This window comes from Cariama cristata, unplaced genomic scaffold, assembly GCF_000690535.1.
Source record: "Cariama cristata isolate BGI_N322 unplaced genomic scaffold, ASM69053v1 scaffold2612, whole genome shotgun sequence".
NCBI classification, from domain to species: Eukaryota; Metazoa; Chordata; class Aves; order Cariamiformes; family Cariamidae; genus Cariama; species Cariama cristata.
This window is the reverse complement of record NW_009601989.1, coordinates 90,423-106,665: the sequence shown is the minus strand read 5'-3', so window position 1 is coordinate 106,665 and position 16,243 is coordinate 90,423. Positions and strand designations below refer to the sequence as shown.

At 37.8% G+C, this 16,243-nt stretch overlaps 1 protein-coding gene across 2 annotated transcripts in view; it reads right to left on the bottom strand.

Annotated features, from left to right (window-relative positions):
- Nucleotides 1-16,243, bottom strand: part of MCTP2 (multiple C2 domains, transmembrane 2) — a 102,867-nt gene that overhangs the window by 14,048 nt on the left and 72,576 nt on the right. Inside the window, exons 17-18 of one of the 2 annotated variants that reach the window (XM_009710655.1) lie at nucleotides 6,727-6,849; nucleotides 3,968-4,009 (exon numbers count right to left, since the gene is read on the bottom strand). The exons of the other annotated variant lie outside the window; for it this stretch is intronic. Coding sequence (XP_009708957.1) covers nucleotides 3,968-4,009; nucleotides 6,727-6,849 — 165 coding nt within the window. The remainder of the gene's footprint in view (nucleotides 1-3,967; nucleotides 4,010-6,726; nucleotides 6,850-16,243) is intronic. 2 annotated transcript variants of the gene reach the window in all.

The following is a 16,243-nucleotide window of genomic DNA, read 5'->3' as shown; positions in this document are numbered from 1 at the left end:
AGAAAGAAGAGCAATTTAAGACAGTCCACATCTACACAAACACACACCTTGTGGGTTTTTTTTAGGACACGATCTTGCCCATGATTGTGTGGAGAAGGTGGGTGCTCCTTGTTAGTTTGAACATACCCTGTGTATCACAGCGTATTTTTAAGTCTTTACCATCATTTCTCTTCAGCAATCTTAATGGGAGATGTTGAAATATTATATGGTAATTGTTGTATTGAAGAGAAAAAGAAAAACTAATGGAATTATTTATACTTCCAGGGAAGAAAACAATGAGATGATATTGTCTTGAATGACCTTTCCTAAGTATGGGGATATAGCATCTTACACAATAGACTCTTGGTTCATGTTTCAATTATTGACCTTTACTGTGGAGAAAATTAATGCAATTTTCATCGTAATCCACCCGTACAAATAAGATCCATACGGAAGGTTTCCACATGCTGAATCTAACTCAAATGGAAAATGTCAGCTGTTTGCTACTGGATGAATTTGACTTTAATTTGTTCAGCTGGAGTCTTTTTGAATTGTGTTCGTAAAACTTTGTATATTTTTGGTACCTATTTTTGACAGAGAATTTCCTACATTAGAAACATGGGATTTTTCTTTGGGGATTTTTTCCCACTTCTCTTTTTCCCAACACATGAGATACTAAACATTTCTTGGAAGTTGCCAAATAATCTGGCTTAAAACCACAGTGTCATCTGATCCTTTCGACTAGTGCCAAGCAGGGCTACATTGGCTCACCACTGGAGAGAAACCCTCCAAGAAAAAAAAAACCACCACCAAACCAACAAAAAAAACAGGAATTGCTGTTGATTTAGTCTGATCTCTGATTTTCTTTTGAATCAGTTACAAGACCTGGAAATAGTAGTAATTTCAGTTTTGTCTGTTTTGGAGGAGATGCAAACTTTTATCCAGCCAACTTAAGATCATGAGAAGACTCCAAGACTCTTTGCAGTCGGGTGCTATGATATACTCATTCAATGGGGTAACTGTCTGCTCTTGAAGCTCTACAGTCATTGTCAAAACAGGAGAAAAAAAAAAAAGTAAAATAAATAGAAATGGTCAACAATCAGACAACTTACACTGAGCTGCATGTAACTTGTCTATACCTTTCTACTGGCAGGCGAAAGATGTTTCAGTGATGTAATTTAAAAACAATCCATACTCAGACAGCCTGACAGACCCCAGAGCTGACACGACGCAGCCTGAACTCTGTGTCCAAGATGGCACAAATCCGAGAAGGCATTTATCCACCAAAGAGCTTGTGCCAAAGGGACAGAGCTTTCTTATCTTTTACAGTCCTCCACGCTGGTATTTAGGGATGGGAGAGGAGGGGGGGAAAAGGGGGAGTTGGCAATTAAGCCCTGTCATTTAAGACAGATAGTTTAGGTGGAGGGAGTTAATCTGCACTCGGGTTTTTGAACTAAGTGTCTGTGTATTTATAATTTGTAAACAGTTCATCTCTTAGAGGGCGTGTTACAATTCCCAGAAGCATGGTCTGTTATGTCTAACATGCAGCAGAACCCAGAAAGGCTATGTGTGTGAGCATTTTGATACAGCAAATGATAGGAAACAGAAACAGTGACCTCGTATACCACGACCCAACTAGCAGATTTCAACTTTAGGAGTTCTTGTATTAGGGAGGAAAAAAATAATACACAGACTTGTTTTTAAAGTACAGTTGTCTGTTTAAATGTTGACATTGCCATGAGATAATGTCATAAAATTACATTTTTCTTACTCTCTCTAGAGAGCATTGGCCACCCTCGGACTTGGAAAAGTCACTTAGACTAACCTAATGTGCTTAGAGATGCAAATCATCAGAGTGCAAGCATGGTCCATGACTGATGCAAAGGGGATACACTCAAGACAGGATGAAGACATTAAGGCAATGCTGCACAGCACTTGCCATGGGACACATGTAGTGGCTGGCAATTCTCTTTCCTGGTAATTCTGTGTCAGAATTCCATAGACCCATAACACTAGTATATCAGTTAATACAAAGTATGAATTATTATTGCTGTAATGTTGGGATATAAGGTGTTATCTTGATGAGATAGCTTGATGGAGGTGTCTACTGTGAGTAGCTTTAGCCAGTGTCACCAGTTCTCCATTTCAAAGAGTCACTGTTCATGCATGAAATGGAGATAGAGGCAACGCTGATTACAAAATGGTAGGGCCAAATCATCATCAGCTCAACATTGACTCTCAGGAGTCTTCCCAAACCTGCATACTTAGTTAAAAGAAATCAAGAAAGAGAATGATAAAAAAGTTCTTTAGTGGGGGGGAGGAGGGGAGGGGGGGATGTTGATGATGGTAAAAATGCAAAGTGATTAGAACCTTATTTAAGTGACCCAGTTGTATTTAGACAAAGTCACTGAAGTTAAATCTAGGGTAAATGTAACCTAGAATACTTTTGGCTTTGCAGCAATGAATCTGTTGCACAGCACAGGAAACAGAGGATTAAATACCTATTTAATATATTTTAACTTTTCTTTTCCCCCTCACCTCAGCACTTGCAAATGAAAAAGAGGAATATTAAAAAAGGAGAAAGTAAATGGGATTGGTTCCAGTGAATAAGTTACAGCTTTAAGTATCACACAAATAAGATGTAGGGTTAATATTTTCAGGTGTCTTGCCTTGGGTACTTACAAATTAAGAAGTATCGCCTTTTAGAGATATACAGTATTCTTTTCAGAAAGATGCAACTTCTGTTTAGCAACTTCTGATGAGTTCCAGGTATTGGTCTATTTAATTGACCAATTTTACAATGCAAACAGTGAATTATAAACAAGAACATTTAAACAATTATTATGTGTTGTAAGAAACCTGCAATTCAACTAGATTGCCTAAAGTTCACTTTATAACTTTGACGGATTTCTGGTTGCTCATTAAAGTATAACCATCACAGAAGAGCAGGTTAAATTTAAGTAACTATTCTCATCAACTCGTCTGTTGAGTTTCAATTCTAGTGTCTGTGATGTGGAATAGTTAGGTGCACTTGCTAACGGTGGCATTGATTTACTTCTCAATGATCAACAATTTCACTGTAACACTTAAAACATAGAATATTCAAGAAGAGTCTTATTAACTTTTTATGCAATCTGAAAGTTTCACATTGCCTAGTGAACATTTCTTCCTAACAGCTAATGTGCCTTTGCATGCTGTTGCTTGTTAAATAATTCCTCACCTTTTATCTTTAAAGTATTTATAGATTATCAGATCCTCCTTCACTTACTTATGTTTTTAAAAGCTGTATATATTAAGTTCTCTTAATCTTTCTTCATATGTCATGCCCTCTAATCCTTTTATCATTTGTCACTGTGGTTTGATAAACTTGAAAAAAAAATCCAATGAATTTTTCATAGTGAGAAGAATGAGTAAGTACACTCCAATAAAATAAAAAACAGGCCTTGCCAATTCCAATTCTTTCTACAGTTCAGTCGATGAACTAAAACTGTTTTTCTTTTTCCCAGGCTCTGAAAGAAACACTGAAAAAATTCTAACCAGTCTTCCACAAATCACACCAATTCTGGCCTACAGAAATGGAAATGCCAAATCATTTGGGGAAAGCCATTAGTACAGAACGTCATCCAACACTCGAAATGCACATGATGGGGGATTTTACACACTCGTGCATGTCTCTGCACCTTGTCGACCCACACACATATCTTTAAGTGCACATACATGAATATGTGCCTGTTATGATTTCAAGCACAAACTAGGGACCGCTCAGATTCAACTAATGTTCAGAGGTCTCGCATAGGTAACGCCGCTATGGAATGTTACACAAACCAATCTTTTCATACTTTCAAATTTTCCAATCAGCAAACTGGTAACAATTGTTTTCCCAGTTAATGCAGATAATAAATGAAGATCTCATGGAGATAGGATGGTGGGTTTGTGCTCTCCCATGTTGCTTTTGATTCTAGCTAACACAATCATGAGATATGCTTACCTTATCATCTTCATCCTCATCTTCATCCAAGCCCATAAGCTCCTGCAGATGTCCATATTACAAAACATTACACTTATTTTTCAGTGACAATGTTCAAAAAGCTTATGATACTTCCACAACATTTCATTACACAGTTTTCTCCCATTTCTATTCCAAGTCATCAAAAAAAACCCCTCCACTTTCACCTTTCAGAAACAACATTTTGTATTCAAGGATTTCTTTTTTCTTTTTTATGATATCCTGAACAAAGCATGCAATACCCTATACAAATTTTAAGTCTAAACAAAGCATTAGTGGCTGTGTCCAGTAGTTTGAAGGCAACAGGCTTTCAAATTCACTGCCAACTTTTACTGTCTGTAAACAGCTTTGTTCTTAGTCTGACAAATGAACCAGCTGCTATGTCAAGGCTGAGAACTCCGTACTCAACTCGTTCCATCCTCACTGCTACAATGACTGCTCCCTTCCTTTAGGGCCATTACTGAAACATTAGACTTTAGAAAATACATTAGTATGAACATAATCAGTCTCACAAATCAGAGTCAGAATTCTATGCAGCATTATTTCCTCCCTTTAACTTCTATGCTGACAGGTAGGGGAGAAAACAAAAGACTTGGCTAAGGCTTGAAATTAGGAGTACTTGGTTTTCAATCCAGGTATTTAATAAGCTAAGCCTTTAACAGGGTCATCTGAGTTTTTGTTGGTCATTTAATAGGTACATTTGAATCTGTGTACTACAAGTTTAAATACAGCAAACTTGCAAAGAATGTGAAGAACCACAACAAAAAGGTGGTTTGGATTTGGTTTTTTTTGGGGGGTTGGGTGTTTTTGTTTTGGTTTAGGTTGGTTTTTTTCCCCCCAGAAAAGCAGTTGTACCTAGTATGCAGAAAGTACTGACGGCTCGTATACCCAGATTTACTCTTTGGCTCTCTGGAATACCCTGAGCAGCTGAATTAACGCTGATCATGGTTTACATTTCCATAGAAGCTCCCCATCTGTAAATCATAAACCGTTTTACCAATATTCATGAATTTAGCCTCCTGGCAACTGGATCACGTGTACAAGGTTAATACTGTTATTCCCATTTTATAGCACAGAAATCAGAGAGAATTTGAGGTCCACTTTTGCAAAGACTGTTGCTTGCATTCCTCTACATACATGAAACGTGCATACTGGCACACAAAAACCAAAGGTAGTACACATGCAGCCAAGGTCTGAAGAACTGAAAAATAAATAAATGACTGTGTAAAAAGCATCAGTATTTTTAAAAAAATATTTTCTCATCTGCAGGACAGATGTGAATAGAGGTAGCATCCAATTGTCTATTTTTGACCTACAGATGGTTAGAATCACAGACATACATAAAAAAGAAATCAGGTAATATTAAAGGCACTTTGACTACTTGTTCCATATGATCCTAATCCTGCAAAGCACTCAGACAGATGTGTAACTCTGCTTATGCAAAACGCACCCCTGAATTTCACAGCATCGTAATGCTCAGAGGATGTGTGACAGGAAAAAGGGCCAACTTTCTAATGGACCTTTCTTCAGTATTACTACAATTAACCTGCATTTTCAGATATAGCCTTTTTGTAATATCCACCTAAATGACGTACTGCTCAATTTTGCTGACTTACATGAGACCCTTCTCACTTGAACACGCAACAAACTTGCCACAGGATGAGTGATGGGTGCTGGAAGGTATTCTAATTTTTCCTGGGTAAGTTATTATTGTTTTATATCATCTTTCGTATTAAAACCAAAACCACCTGTTTGCCTGGTATTCTTCCACATGGGAAGTTCTCATTTTCTTGATGAAACAGTCACTGAAGAGACACAATATCTTTCTATGTTATTCTGGACTTGGCTGAAATTGGAGAAAAACATTTCTTTTACCATGTTTTCAAATCAAGCCTATGTCCTGGTCTGGATAATGCAACTTTCCCTATTTTCTAACAATCTTCCCACTTGGGAACGGATGAAAACTGAACTAAGAGCAGCTCTTTTCTCACTGCAACTAATAAACCAGCTATTGACCTTTTTACTTCTAGGATATTATTTCTTTGTGTAAAATCCACTTCATTCATTTGGGTAAAGGTATTCTTCATGAGTGAATCATCTTTTTATCAAAAGTTAGAAGGAAGCTATAATTCAGCCTGTATTTCATTACAGTACTTATTACACATTTAAAAACAGAACATGTATTGTAATTATTTCTGTATTTAATTTTTTTTTCTCCCAGATCAAGTTAAAAAACTGAAGGCTAAATTTCTGGAGAAAAAAAAAATAATTGTCATTTAGAAGTGAGGGGTGGGGAGGAAGAATAAGGTCTTCTTAAAGTCTTAGATCACAGGACAAGGTTTGAAAACAACTAACATCTCTTCTGGCTTCTATCGACTTTCTTCTTCTGTGAATCATGAATCAGTGTGATGCAAAGTGTAAGAGCAGTAGAGGCATGGGTTTTAGGAAATTGTCACTTTGTAAGTCTTTCTTAATTCAACTTACTTAAAAATGTTTGTAGTTATTTAGTAAGTGAAATCCCCCTCCCATACACTCTAGTCGTCTCCTCTTACTACTCTGAATAGTTTATTGCTTGAATTGAATCATGAAAACTGAGAGGGTTGAGGTTTCTTTTCAGAAACTTCAAAATAAAAATGCTGTTTAGCTACACAAGTAGCTTAATACAATTAAAATGCATGACATTTTGCTCAAGGGCAAATTCAAGTTGGGGCTGCCAGAAATGTTACTGCCACTATACTTGCCTGGGCATCTTGGGTGTTGTTGACCTTCCCAGTTGTGACGAGGGAGAAGTTGTATGCAAAAAGCACCAGCAGAGCCAGAGGTACCATGTACAGTTCCACGCTCCAGACGGTGACCACAAATACCTGGGAGAAATACAGGAGCAGAAGGGAATACATAGAATACATACCAGTGTTTAAAGAGAAAGGTATATAAGAAGGCCTTTCAGCCATTATCCCTATGTACATTCATCCTTGAATCTCTGTTAACCTCATTCATATTATTATTTTGGCAAAGAAAGTCTGCTCGCGAAGCATGTTCTCTTTCTATTCTGTTTGATCCATTAGGCAGCCATTTGTTAGCTTCTCCTCCTCTGTTCCTGGTAACGAAAAGGCCACGAACATAAGGTTAGTTCAGAGGCTTTGTTCACTCCTTCCTGGGACCTCCTCAAGCCTTAAAGCCTTTTGTCCTTAGTGCTAGTGTATAACAGACCCACTTATAGAGGTAAACCTGCTCCACTTCATCAAACCCTAATTGCCAAGGGGTCTTTCACAGGCTGGAGGAGAATTTCTTCCTCTTGTGCAACAGGAGCCATGCAGCTCCCTTGTCACTCCACAGAGGATGATCAGCAAATGCATCCTCACCATTAATCCACCTATGTTCTTGGGACAGCAGCACAGAGAAAGGACCATCACCTTACAGTAGGCAAGGCTCTACGTTGCACATGATGCATTATTTTGGAAAGGGATCCAGTAAGCCTAGTCTCCATTCTCATACCCTTGCCATGTTTCAGCACAGCATATTCCAATTTCACTGGTTGCTTAGAGTCTCTCCGCCCAGAAATGGCATGAGTTTGTGTGTTTGGAGCAATATCTGACAAAATCCACTAATAGCAAAACCAGAAGTGACATTTTGAAGTTCTGTTCTGCAAATTGGATCAGCAAAACATGTAACTAACACGATGGGGTGTTTAAAAAGCACTTAGGATTTCAAAAAAATGACACCAAGCCAAACTGCAATCCTATCTTACAAGTACCAATGATACCTGAAAAGACTGCAAACTTGGAGTGGTTGGCAATGCAGAGTTAATAAACTAAATCCAGAACTGCCATAAAATTCATGTTGTGATCCCATTTCCTTTTCTACTCATACATAGTGTTTCCAGAAGAACTGCTTAATGCTGGTAGTAACTTGAAGCTATTTTAGATAATCTCCTTTAAAGACAAGGCACAAACATATTTATCTGATTTTTCTTCCCCCAAAGGAATCTGGAATGATCAGAAATAAAAAATCACGTTTTTAGAATATCACAGGTAGGTGAAAATGAATCATACCCAGTTAATGTATCTCAACTGTAACGAAGGGAAAACTCTATGGGTGATCAGAAAGCTAAATCTCTACTTCCCTTCATCCTTGGCCCATCAGACACTACATATGAAGGCAACGCTGGCACTTGCAGAATAGGATATTTACGGCAACATATTTTGTGTTACAGACCTGAAAGTCTAACCACACTACCAAAGAAGAACTTCCCACTGCATTCGGTGGGGTGAGAATTTATACTCCTACAAAACAGCAACTGTTGTAACTTTTAAGCAAAAACACTTGTCTGACATCAGATAAATGGCCAGTTAATATCTACCAAGTGCCAAACATAAACCAAAAAATGACGACAATATCCATAATCCTGCCCAAACAGCAGTTGCATTTTCTAGAGTGAACCTGATTTTATGTTAAGATGTTGTGATGCAAGGAATTAGACTGTCAAGCTGTTCTTGGCATTTGTAGGGCAGTAAACCAATCTTTGAGATATATTAATTTATAAAATGGGCTGACATTCCAACAGTATATCCCCATATTATGGATTTGCAGCATAGGAACATAGAAGAGGATTTAGGTTTGATTTTTTTTTCTTTTTGATCCTGCTTTTCAACATACTAAAATATTAGAAATTACAATGATTTCAACAGCCACATTTCATATGTGAGCAAGGCAACAGAAACACAAGAAGCCCAGCCCAGAAGGCACAGTACTTGATCTGTCTTACAGGAGACTTGCATGGCTTTAGTTAACAAAGACTTCAAAAATGGTGATACTCCAAGCTAAAAAGTCTTCCATAAATTGGAAGTTCTAACCTGAACAAGTTCCTCTGAAGCTATTTCAACCCTCTTGGATGAACCTCTACTTGCTTTGTAAAACAAAGTGAAGGTGATACCAGCTCCTGTCTTACCTTGAATGTCACTCTAAAGAACAAGGACCTATTATTGTACATATCTATACAGACATCTATCTCAGATATATATAGACAGATAAAACCAGACACACACATATAAATACACATCTGATCCTTATGTAAACTCCTTCATGGAAATACTTATTGCCAGGTATTAATTCAAAACATTTGCTTCAGCCTGTTGGAGGAGGTTGCGTTTACATCATCTCCCTAGGGTATTAGCACATTCAGTCTTCTCTTAACAAGCAGAAGGACTCCATCAGCAGTCAGCTAGGCAAAGTCCTACAGGAGTCAGTGAAGCTCTTGAAGAACCTCTCTTCATTCATTCAATTGCAGGACTTGAACCAATTTTAGTGCATCTGTCACTATCCTATAGGAACATCACTCTGCTTAGTTGCAAGTACAATACAACCTTGCAATCACAGGTCATTTAGGCAAGATACAAAATCAAGACCTTGGTGATTTTAGATCCAACAGTACATCTTGTGTATCATTAAGTTTCAGACCTTAAATAAAACTTAAAACTTAATTACAAAATCTTACTGTAGTCTCAATTGATAGCTGAGGCATACTGTCACTTCCTTTCTAATGCTGACTGGTTAATCAGTTGCTGAGTTACAACTCAGACTGCAATGCTTTGATAGAGCTCCCACATCTCCTTAAGATGAGTTGCTACCACTGCAGTAAAGTGAACTTTCATTACCATGACACAACACAGACACAAGACAAATTGATTTAACTATTCAGAAATTATTTAGCCTCGGAGATACGGGAAATGATTACTGTGAACGTACAGTTCATAATAAAAGTTCAGAGGGTGTTTATAAAGCGAGTAGAACTATTTCTGTATTCTAACAGCCTTTTGAGTACTTCTGCAGCATCAGTTTTCAAAGCAGTTCCCAAACAGGCCCATGTCCTATTTTATCAATCCTCATGCAGCTCCCTGACACTGACTACAGCATCAGCAGCCCTGTGATACAGACACCCACTCCTCAAATTACAAGATTCTCAATCATGCATGTTTTTATTCTCTCCCCAGTGATACCTTATGCCTGGGAGAAGCTACTGCATTATCCTCCCTAAATTATTTTCCTAGTGATATCTTTTGCCAAAACTCAAGAATGGTTCAGCTGCTAATGTATATAATGGCTATTGCAAGGAGCAATATCTTCCTGATTTCTTGTAAGCTCTAGTCTACATTTTGCCTAATACATAGACTGGTGAGGGAAGTCATTAACAGGTTCAGATCACTCCCTCAATATCACAGAAGTCAAGGACAGAAACCAAGCCCCTCTTTCAAATGATCCTGTTTTAACACACTGTACTTTTTTCAATGTTTCACATCATCGTTAGGCCAAGTACTGTCAGACATAATCCATTACATCATTGGTACCTTTTCTGTGGGGCTTCACATCGTGAATGAGAGAAGTTAAAAGGACAGTAGCCAATTTCTAAAATAAAAGTTAAACAAGTGGAAGCTAGCTTTCTGCATTACTTCTTCTAATGCAATTTGAGAGTATAAAAGCCTATTATAGAACTGAGCAATTTAGTTCACAGTATTATAAAACAATGATCGAAATAGAAACAAAAATGGGACAGACATATCTGGACAGAAAAAAGAGCTCTTGAAACTAATATTTAGACTAGAGTTCTACCTAGAAGAGAACAGCAATATCACAGCCTTGGAGAAAGGACCACTTGATTTCAGCTGATTAATGTGTTGCTATTTCAAAGGGCCTAATAACTACAAGTTAAAGCTCTGGAGGTTTGGAAGCCGTTTCATCTGAAAATCATTGAAGAGGGGTCCAACTGTTCCTGTCAAGAAGCATGGAGTTTGAACAACCATGAGAGTGGCCCTTTTGACAGCAGTACAAAAGATGAGAGAAGGCAGTCTCAACTGAAAGTAAAAACAAACCCTTAGAAACACGTTTCAAATCTGGTTTTTCTCCCCCTCTGGTTCCAATTTAGGATCTGACTATTAAGAACAGATTTTAGACGGGTGTCTACTAAAGTATGCCCATAAAACATTTGTCACCAGCAAACCCACAGTCATGGGATACAACAGTTTTAAGAGGTTTAGAAGCCTAGCATTAGATAGGATTTTCAGTGTAATTTTTCTACGCAGTAATTATAATTTTTTTCAACTCTAAAAAACAGGCTCTTTTTGACCTGGTAAGTCTTTGTGGAGAAGTAAAAGACACTGTGCTGTGTGACAGAATAATTCTTGGAAAAGAACAGTGATGGGAGAAGGAAAGGGATACATTCCATCAGATGGAAAAAATAAAAGTGAAAGGAGATTAAATGCATGCAAGGAACCTATGGTAAAAGGTTATTTTCTCAGCCAGTGTAGGCTCCAATGCTAATGAAATGCCTCATCAGCAGAGCTCTGAAAAATATTATTCGAGACTCCAAGTTTCAAAACCACACACAATTTGACTGAACTCTAAACTACTAACAGCTTTGTCAAAAGTTTCCCTGCAATTTATAAACACGGTCTGTGCAATTCACGAAGCCAGGAGGAAAAACTTGAGCTGATACTGCTGTGAATGTCCAAGTTATGTTTTGAACTAAACTAAAACACTGATGTTGATTTGAGACACAAACATGCTCCCCCTTATTTACAGGAGAGAGGAATTACATATTTTTAACTTATCTCTGGGTTATGTAGTCTCAAGTTGCCATATATGCACAACAAAGGGATTCCATAAAAAAGGAGAAATTTCTGCAGCTAAATATTCAGGGACAAACTCTCTAGCATTTTTTTTTTTTTTAAGCTTTCAGTCCCTCTGCCCCAAACAAAATACAGGATATTAGCCAATAACACAAGATACTGGCTCCCCAAAAGGGCACTCGAATCCCTCGGAGGCAATAAGCCTGTCAACGACAAATTATTTCTGACAGATACTTATTCCTGCCCTTAGAAAGGGAGAGTAAAAAAGTAGAGAGAATGAACACATTCACATAGAGCAGTATATTCATGCATATATATCTGTATATACATATATTCCAGATATGGGCAATATGGATGCATGAACACAGCGGTGCTGAGCCCACACTAACAAAAAATCAGGGTACACGGTGTGGGCTTAGCCTGATGTGAGTGTAGTAATAAGGCTTGCCCTCTTGGACTGGCTTGTGCATTGGACTAGTGAGAATATTAAAAAAAAGAAGCCTATAACAATTATGGAAATTAGTCTAATAGAGACCCACCTCAGGGCATGGCAAATAAAGGTTGAGGCAGTCACATAGTTTGTGTTTCCCACTAAAGGCCCTCTCCCAAAGACTTTTTTTTCTTTTTTAAGAACAGATCCTCTTCCAAAGATGCATTCCAAATCATTCTTACTAATACTGTCCTTCCTACATCCATATGACGCTTTCTCTCTGTGCCGTGGCCAGCTGAGAGTGCTCCTATGCCACTTCATAGCCACCAAGTTGGAGATCAAGGAGGGATCAGTTATGAGCAGAGTCACTCCCTCATTGCAATGCAATAACAAAGAACATGGCAGGAAGAGAAATTATACTTAAATAAACCAGCACTGTCAGAAGAAACCTATTTACTTTAGATTCAATTTGCTTTTTGTGTCCCCATCAAAAGAATGCAGAGCATTCCAACAGCGGTATGAAACGTGCGCTGTATTGAATGGTGATGACCAAAATCAAAAACGACCTGAAGGAATAGATATCTCTAAATATTTATGCCACATTACAAATTATCTCTGCATTGCTCCACACATCAGCGTACAACTTACTAATTTAAGGGTGTACCACAGGCAAAAAGCTTAGCTCTTCTACACAAGTTCTCTGTTGCAAGCACAAACACAATTGGAATCTAAAAACAGACACCCAAAATAATTCATCCAAACACCCCAAAGCTGAACCAAAAGAGCAAGTTGTGCCGCAAAATAACTCAGTCTGTATTACATGCATGACTGCACAGACTTGAGAAGCAGGAATAAAAGATACGTTTGTACAATTTGCTACCATGTAGATCTACCTGATTTTTTTTCAGAAGATGCTTTGGGTAACTGAAACAACATGGCCACGTTTGCCCACCTCAGTTGTCTGTGTAGGCTAAATGACAGAGTTACAAAGCTGTGTCCTGCTGCCATACCCATGTGTCCCATCTTTGCTTGTCCCAGCTGCAGCTTGCTGAGAAAGTGGCCCAAGATGAGGTTAAGGAGGGGAAAAAACTGAGACATCCAACACGTGCTTGACAATTTACATTATATGTGAGAATGCAACAAGGAAAAGGAGTGATGGAATAAAGTCTTTGCAGAATAGAAACTGTGGTCATCAGGGTCACAGTTTTAACACCAGATTGAACATTCAAAAGGAAAAGAAAAAAATCCAATGTCCCCCACTCCCAGTAAAATAAGACATAAAACAACCAACAAAAAAACCCCCAAAGAACATACGAAATATCTCATATTGTTTAAGTCAGTATGTGTTAGGGCCTTTTTTATCACTGTCTGGTTTAGACTCTTCAGGGGGATCTCATTTTCTTTGCTGCTGCTAGGAAGTAGAAACTCATTTGTGTTTTAAATGAAAGCTGTGATTCATGTGCAATCACAGGACTCTAAGAAATGGCGCTTTAAGAAAAAGCATGTTATTCTGCAAAAGTCGCAGTGAAATCAGAAGAGTTGACAATATTACAATCTGTTCTCCACCATCCTCTTGGGATGCTGCTGTCGGTAACTTCATCAGGGAAGGTTGGGATGCTATGCTTAAGATCGCAAACACTTACAAAATGTCCACACTCTGATCCTGAATTACTTTTGTCATTAACACATTCAATGGATTTATTCTTTATTCATAACAATGCCTGGAATCAGAAAGAGATAAACAACAACGAAATAAAATCAAACTAACTGAAAAGTAAGCGTTTTCCTTTATTTTAATTATTTCAGTTACATTAATGAGATTAGCCAGCCTAGAAAATTAAAAACAATATCCTTAGAGACTTTTCTTTAATGAGGGGTCAGGGAAGAGCCGCTTGGTTCAAGTTTATTTCACTGAGCTTATCACCTGTTAAGTTTACATGTAAGTTAAGATTTACATAATGCATTCCAGCTATTTGAAGACTATTTGTCACATTAGTTAGTGTGGATGGTAATTTTCAACCCAAAAAGGTGTGTGGCTGGGGGTGTCGTCTTTGTTCAAGACACGTACTTTTAAACTGCAAAGGCTAACAGCCCACCACGAGTCTAACGGGGTGTGCCTCTACCCAGTTTTCTGGTGGCTGCTATTTTCTCTTTATCCCTAACCCCAAAAGAGGTTAATCAAAACAAAACCAACTACAACAATGCAAGTTTTGGGTTCTATATTTATTTATGTACAACAGTTTTAGAATAAAAGACTTCAAATCCTTTTAGGCTGCAGACACTGAAGAAATAGCTGTTTGCTAGCACGCTGACTGCTCTAATTTTTCCCTTATGCTTTTATCTAACATATTTTACATTTCCTGTGCCAAGTAAAATACAGTTAAGACCCTCAAGCAATAAAGCTTAAAATTGAAAAACCAGGGAAAAAAATATTACAACAGTTTTCTTTCTTTTGGGGTAATCCACTGGGAGTGGGTCAGGGGAATAAATCTGTATGCATTTCTAAAGGGGTATCACAGACAAAGGCAATGGGGAAAGATCCTAAACCAAACTGGGGATAGCATGCCAAAAAAAAAAAAATCAGGTTTATATCGTAGCTAAATTAAACGGTCATTTTTATCTCTAATGTTTTAGTTTGTTTATCAGCAGGGTCATAGTTGGGGAATTACTCTCACACAGAAAGTTATGATCTATTTGCACAGAAGACAGGCATTATGCAAGTTAAAAGCCTGATCTTATAGTAAATAATTCTTCCAAAAAGTGTCAGAAAAAAAAAATCTGTGCTATTTAAAAGGAGGCAAAAATGCAGGTTAATTTTATTTATTCTGGATAAGGTGAACACCTTAAAAGGGTCATGCAAAAATTTATCATTAGCCAAGCTGATAAATGTCCACTTACTTTGGAGACATATTTGTTAACATTGCGAGAAACATTAGCAGTGAGGGTCAGATGGTGATGTAATTGTACAGCGAGTGGAAAGAGTATTTGGTGGAAGTGTTCTTTAACTTTGGGCTCTCAACACAGGGTTACAATTGGTAGCAAATGGGAGGCATAAACGATATGTTTAAATTACTTTAATGACTTCCTCCTTCACATTCATGGTGTATATTACAGCTGAATGAGTAAAGGAAAAAGGGCTCTCTAATAAAGCAAATATGTTTAATTGGACTTAATTCAGTGTTCAGTGGCAGGAGGATCACACATAAGATTACTTCCCTGGCAGTCTCCAGCCATGGCATTAAAAAAAAAAAAAAATCAGGTTGCAGTAAACCCACATAAATGAGAAATAGATGCTTGTACACACTAATGCTGCAAAACTGTCTCGTGGCCCTTTTCCAAAACCTCTAGTCCTAAAGAAATGTTTCCAGACTGAAACAGAGCAGAAGGAGCAAAAAATTTAAAAATATTAAAATTTAAAAAAATCCCAGTAAACTCAGAAATCTAAAACCACCTATAAAGCACATATAAAGCAGTAAGATGACATCCTTTCAGGCAAAGAATTTCAGATTATTCTCTTTTCTTATGGTGTACATACGATTCCCCACCACAGCCCCATGCCATAGCCCAGAAGGTCTCTTCATCTACCCAAGACCCATTTCCCACAGTCAAGAGGAGAGCAAAAATCATAATTGAACCCCAGCCCTCCCCACACCTGACACAAACACTGAACTCTGAGAACAGCGAGAGTGATTACAACACACTTAATTTCAACAGGTTCATAATCTGCAGCGTGATAAAATTGCTGCATTACAGAACAAATGCATGAAGACAACTGGGAGACTCACTGTAATTATACCCTAAATAGGTTACTATTGTAAGCTAGTAACAACAGCAGCAACACAAAAAAATCCTATGTATTGACAGCATGACTATGTAATAGAGATTTTCCACTAGCAGACCTATAGCATCTTGCTTTCCAAAATACAAGAACAATCCAAAAAAAAGTTGCAAGACTCTTGCAATTTCAGGCAGCTGTTCAGGTAAAACTACAGCCAGAAGATTGTTTATTTTAATAAAGCTATTATATGTGCAGCTTCAAATTAGGAATGGCAGGAGACTAGGGGATGCCTAAACCATCACCACCTGTTTGCCCTGAAAATCAATTAAAGTCACACTATCACAGCAATCCCTTCTTAGCTAATAAAAGTTATACAGCTTCAATGTGCGACTTTAGGTGCTTTGTGGGAATGTGCCTAAAATCGAAAT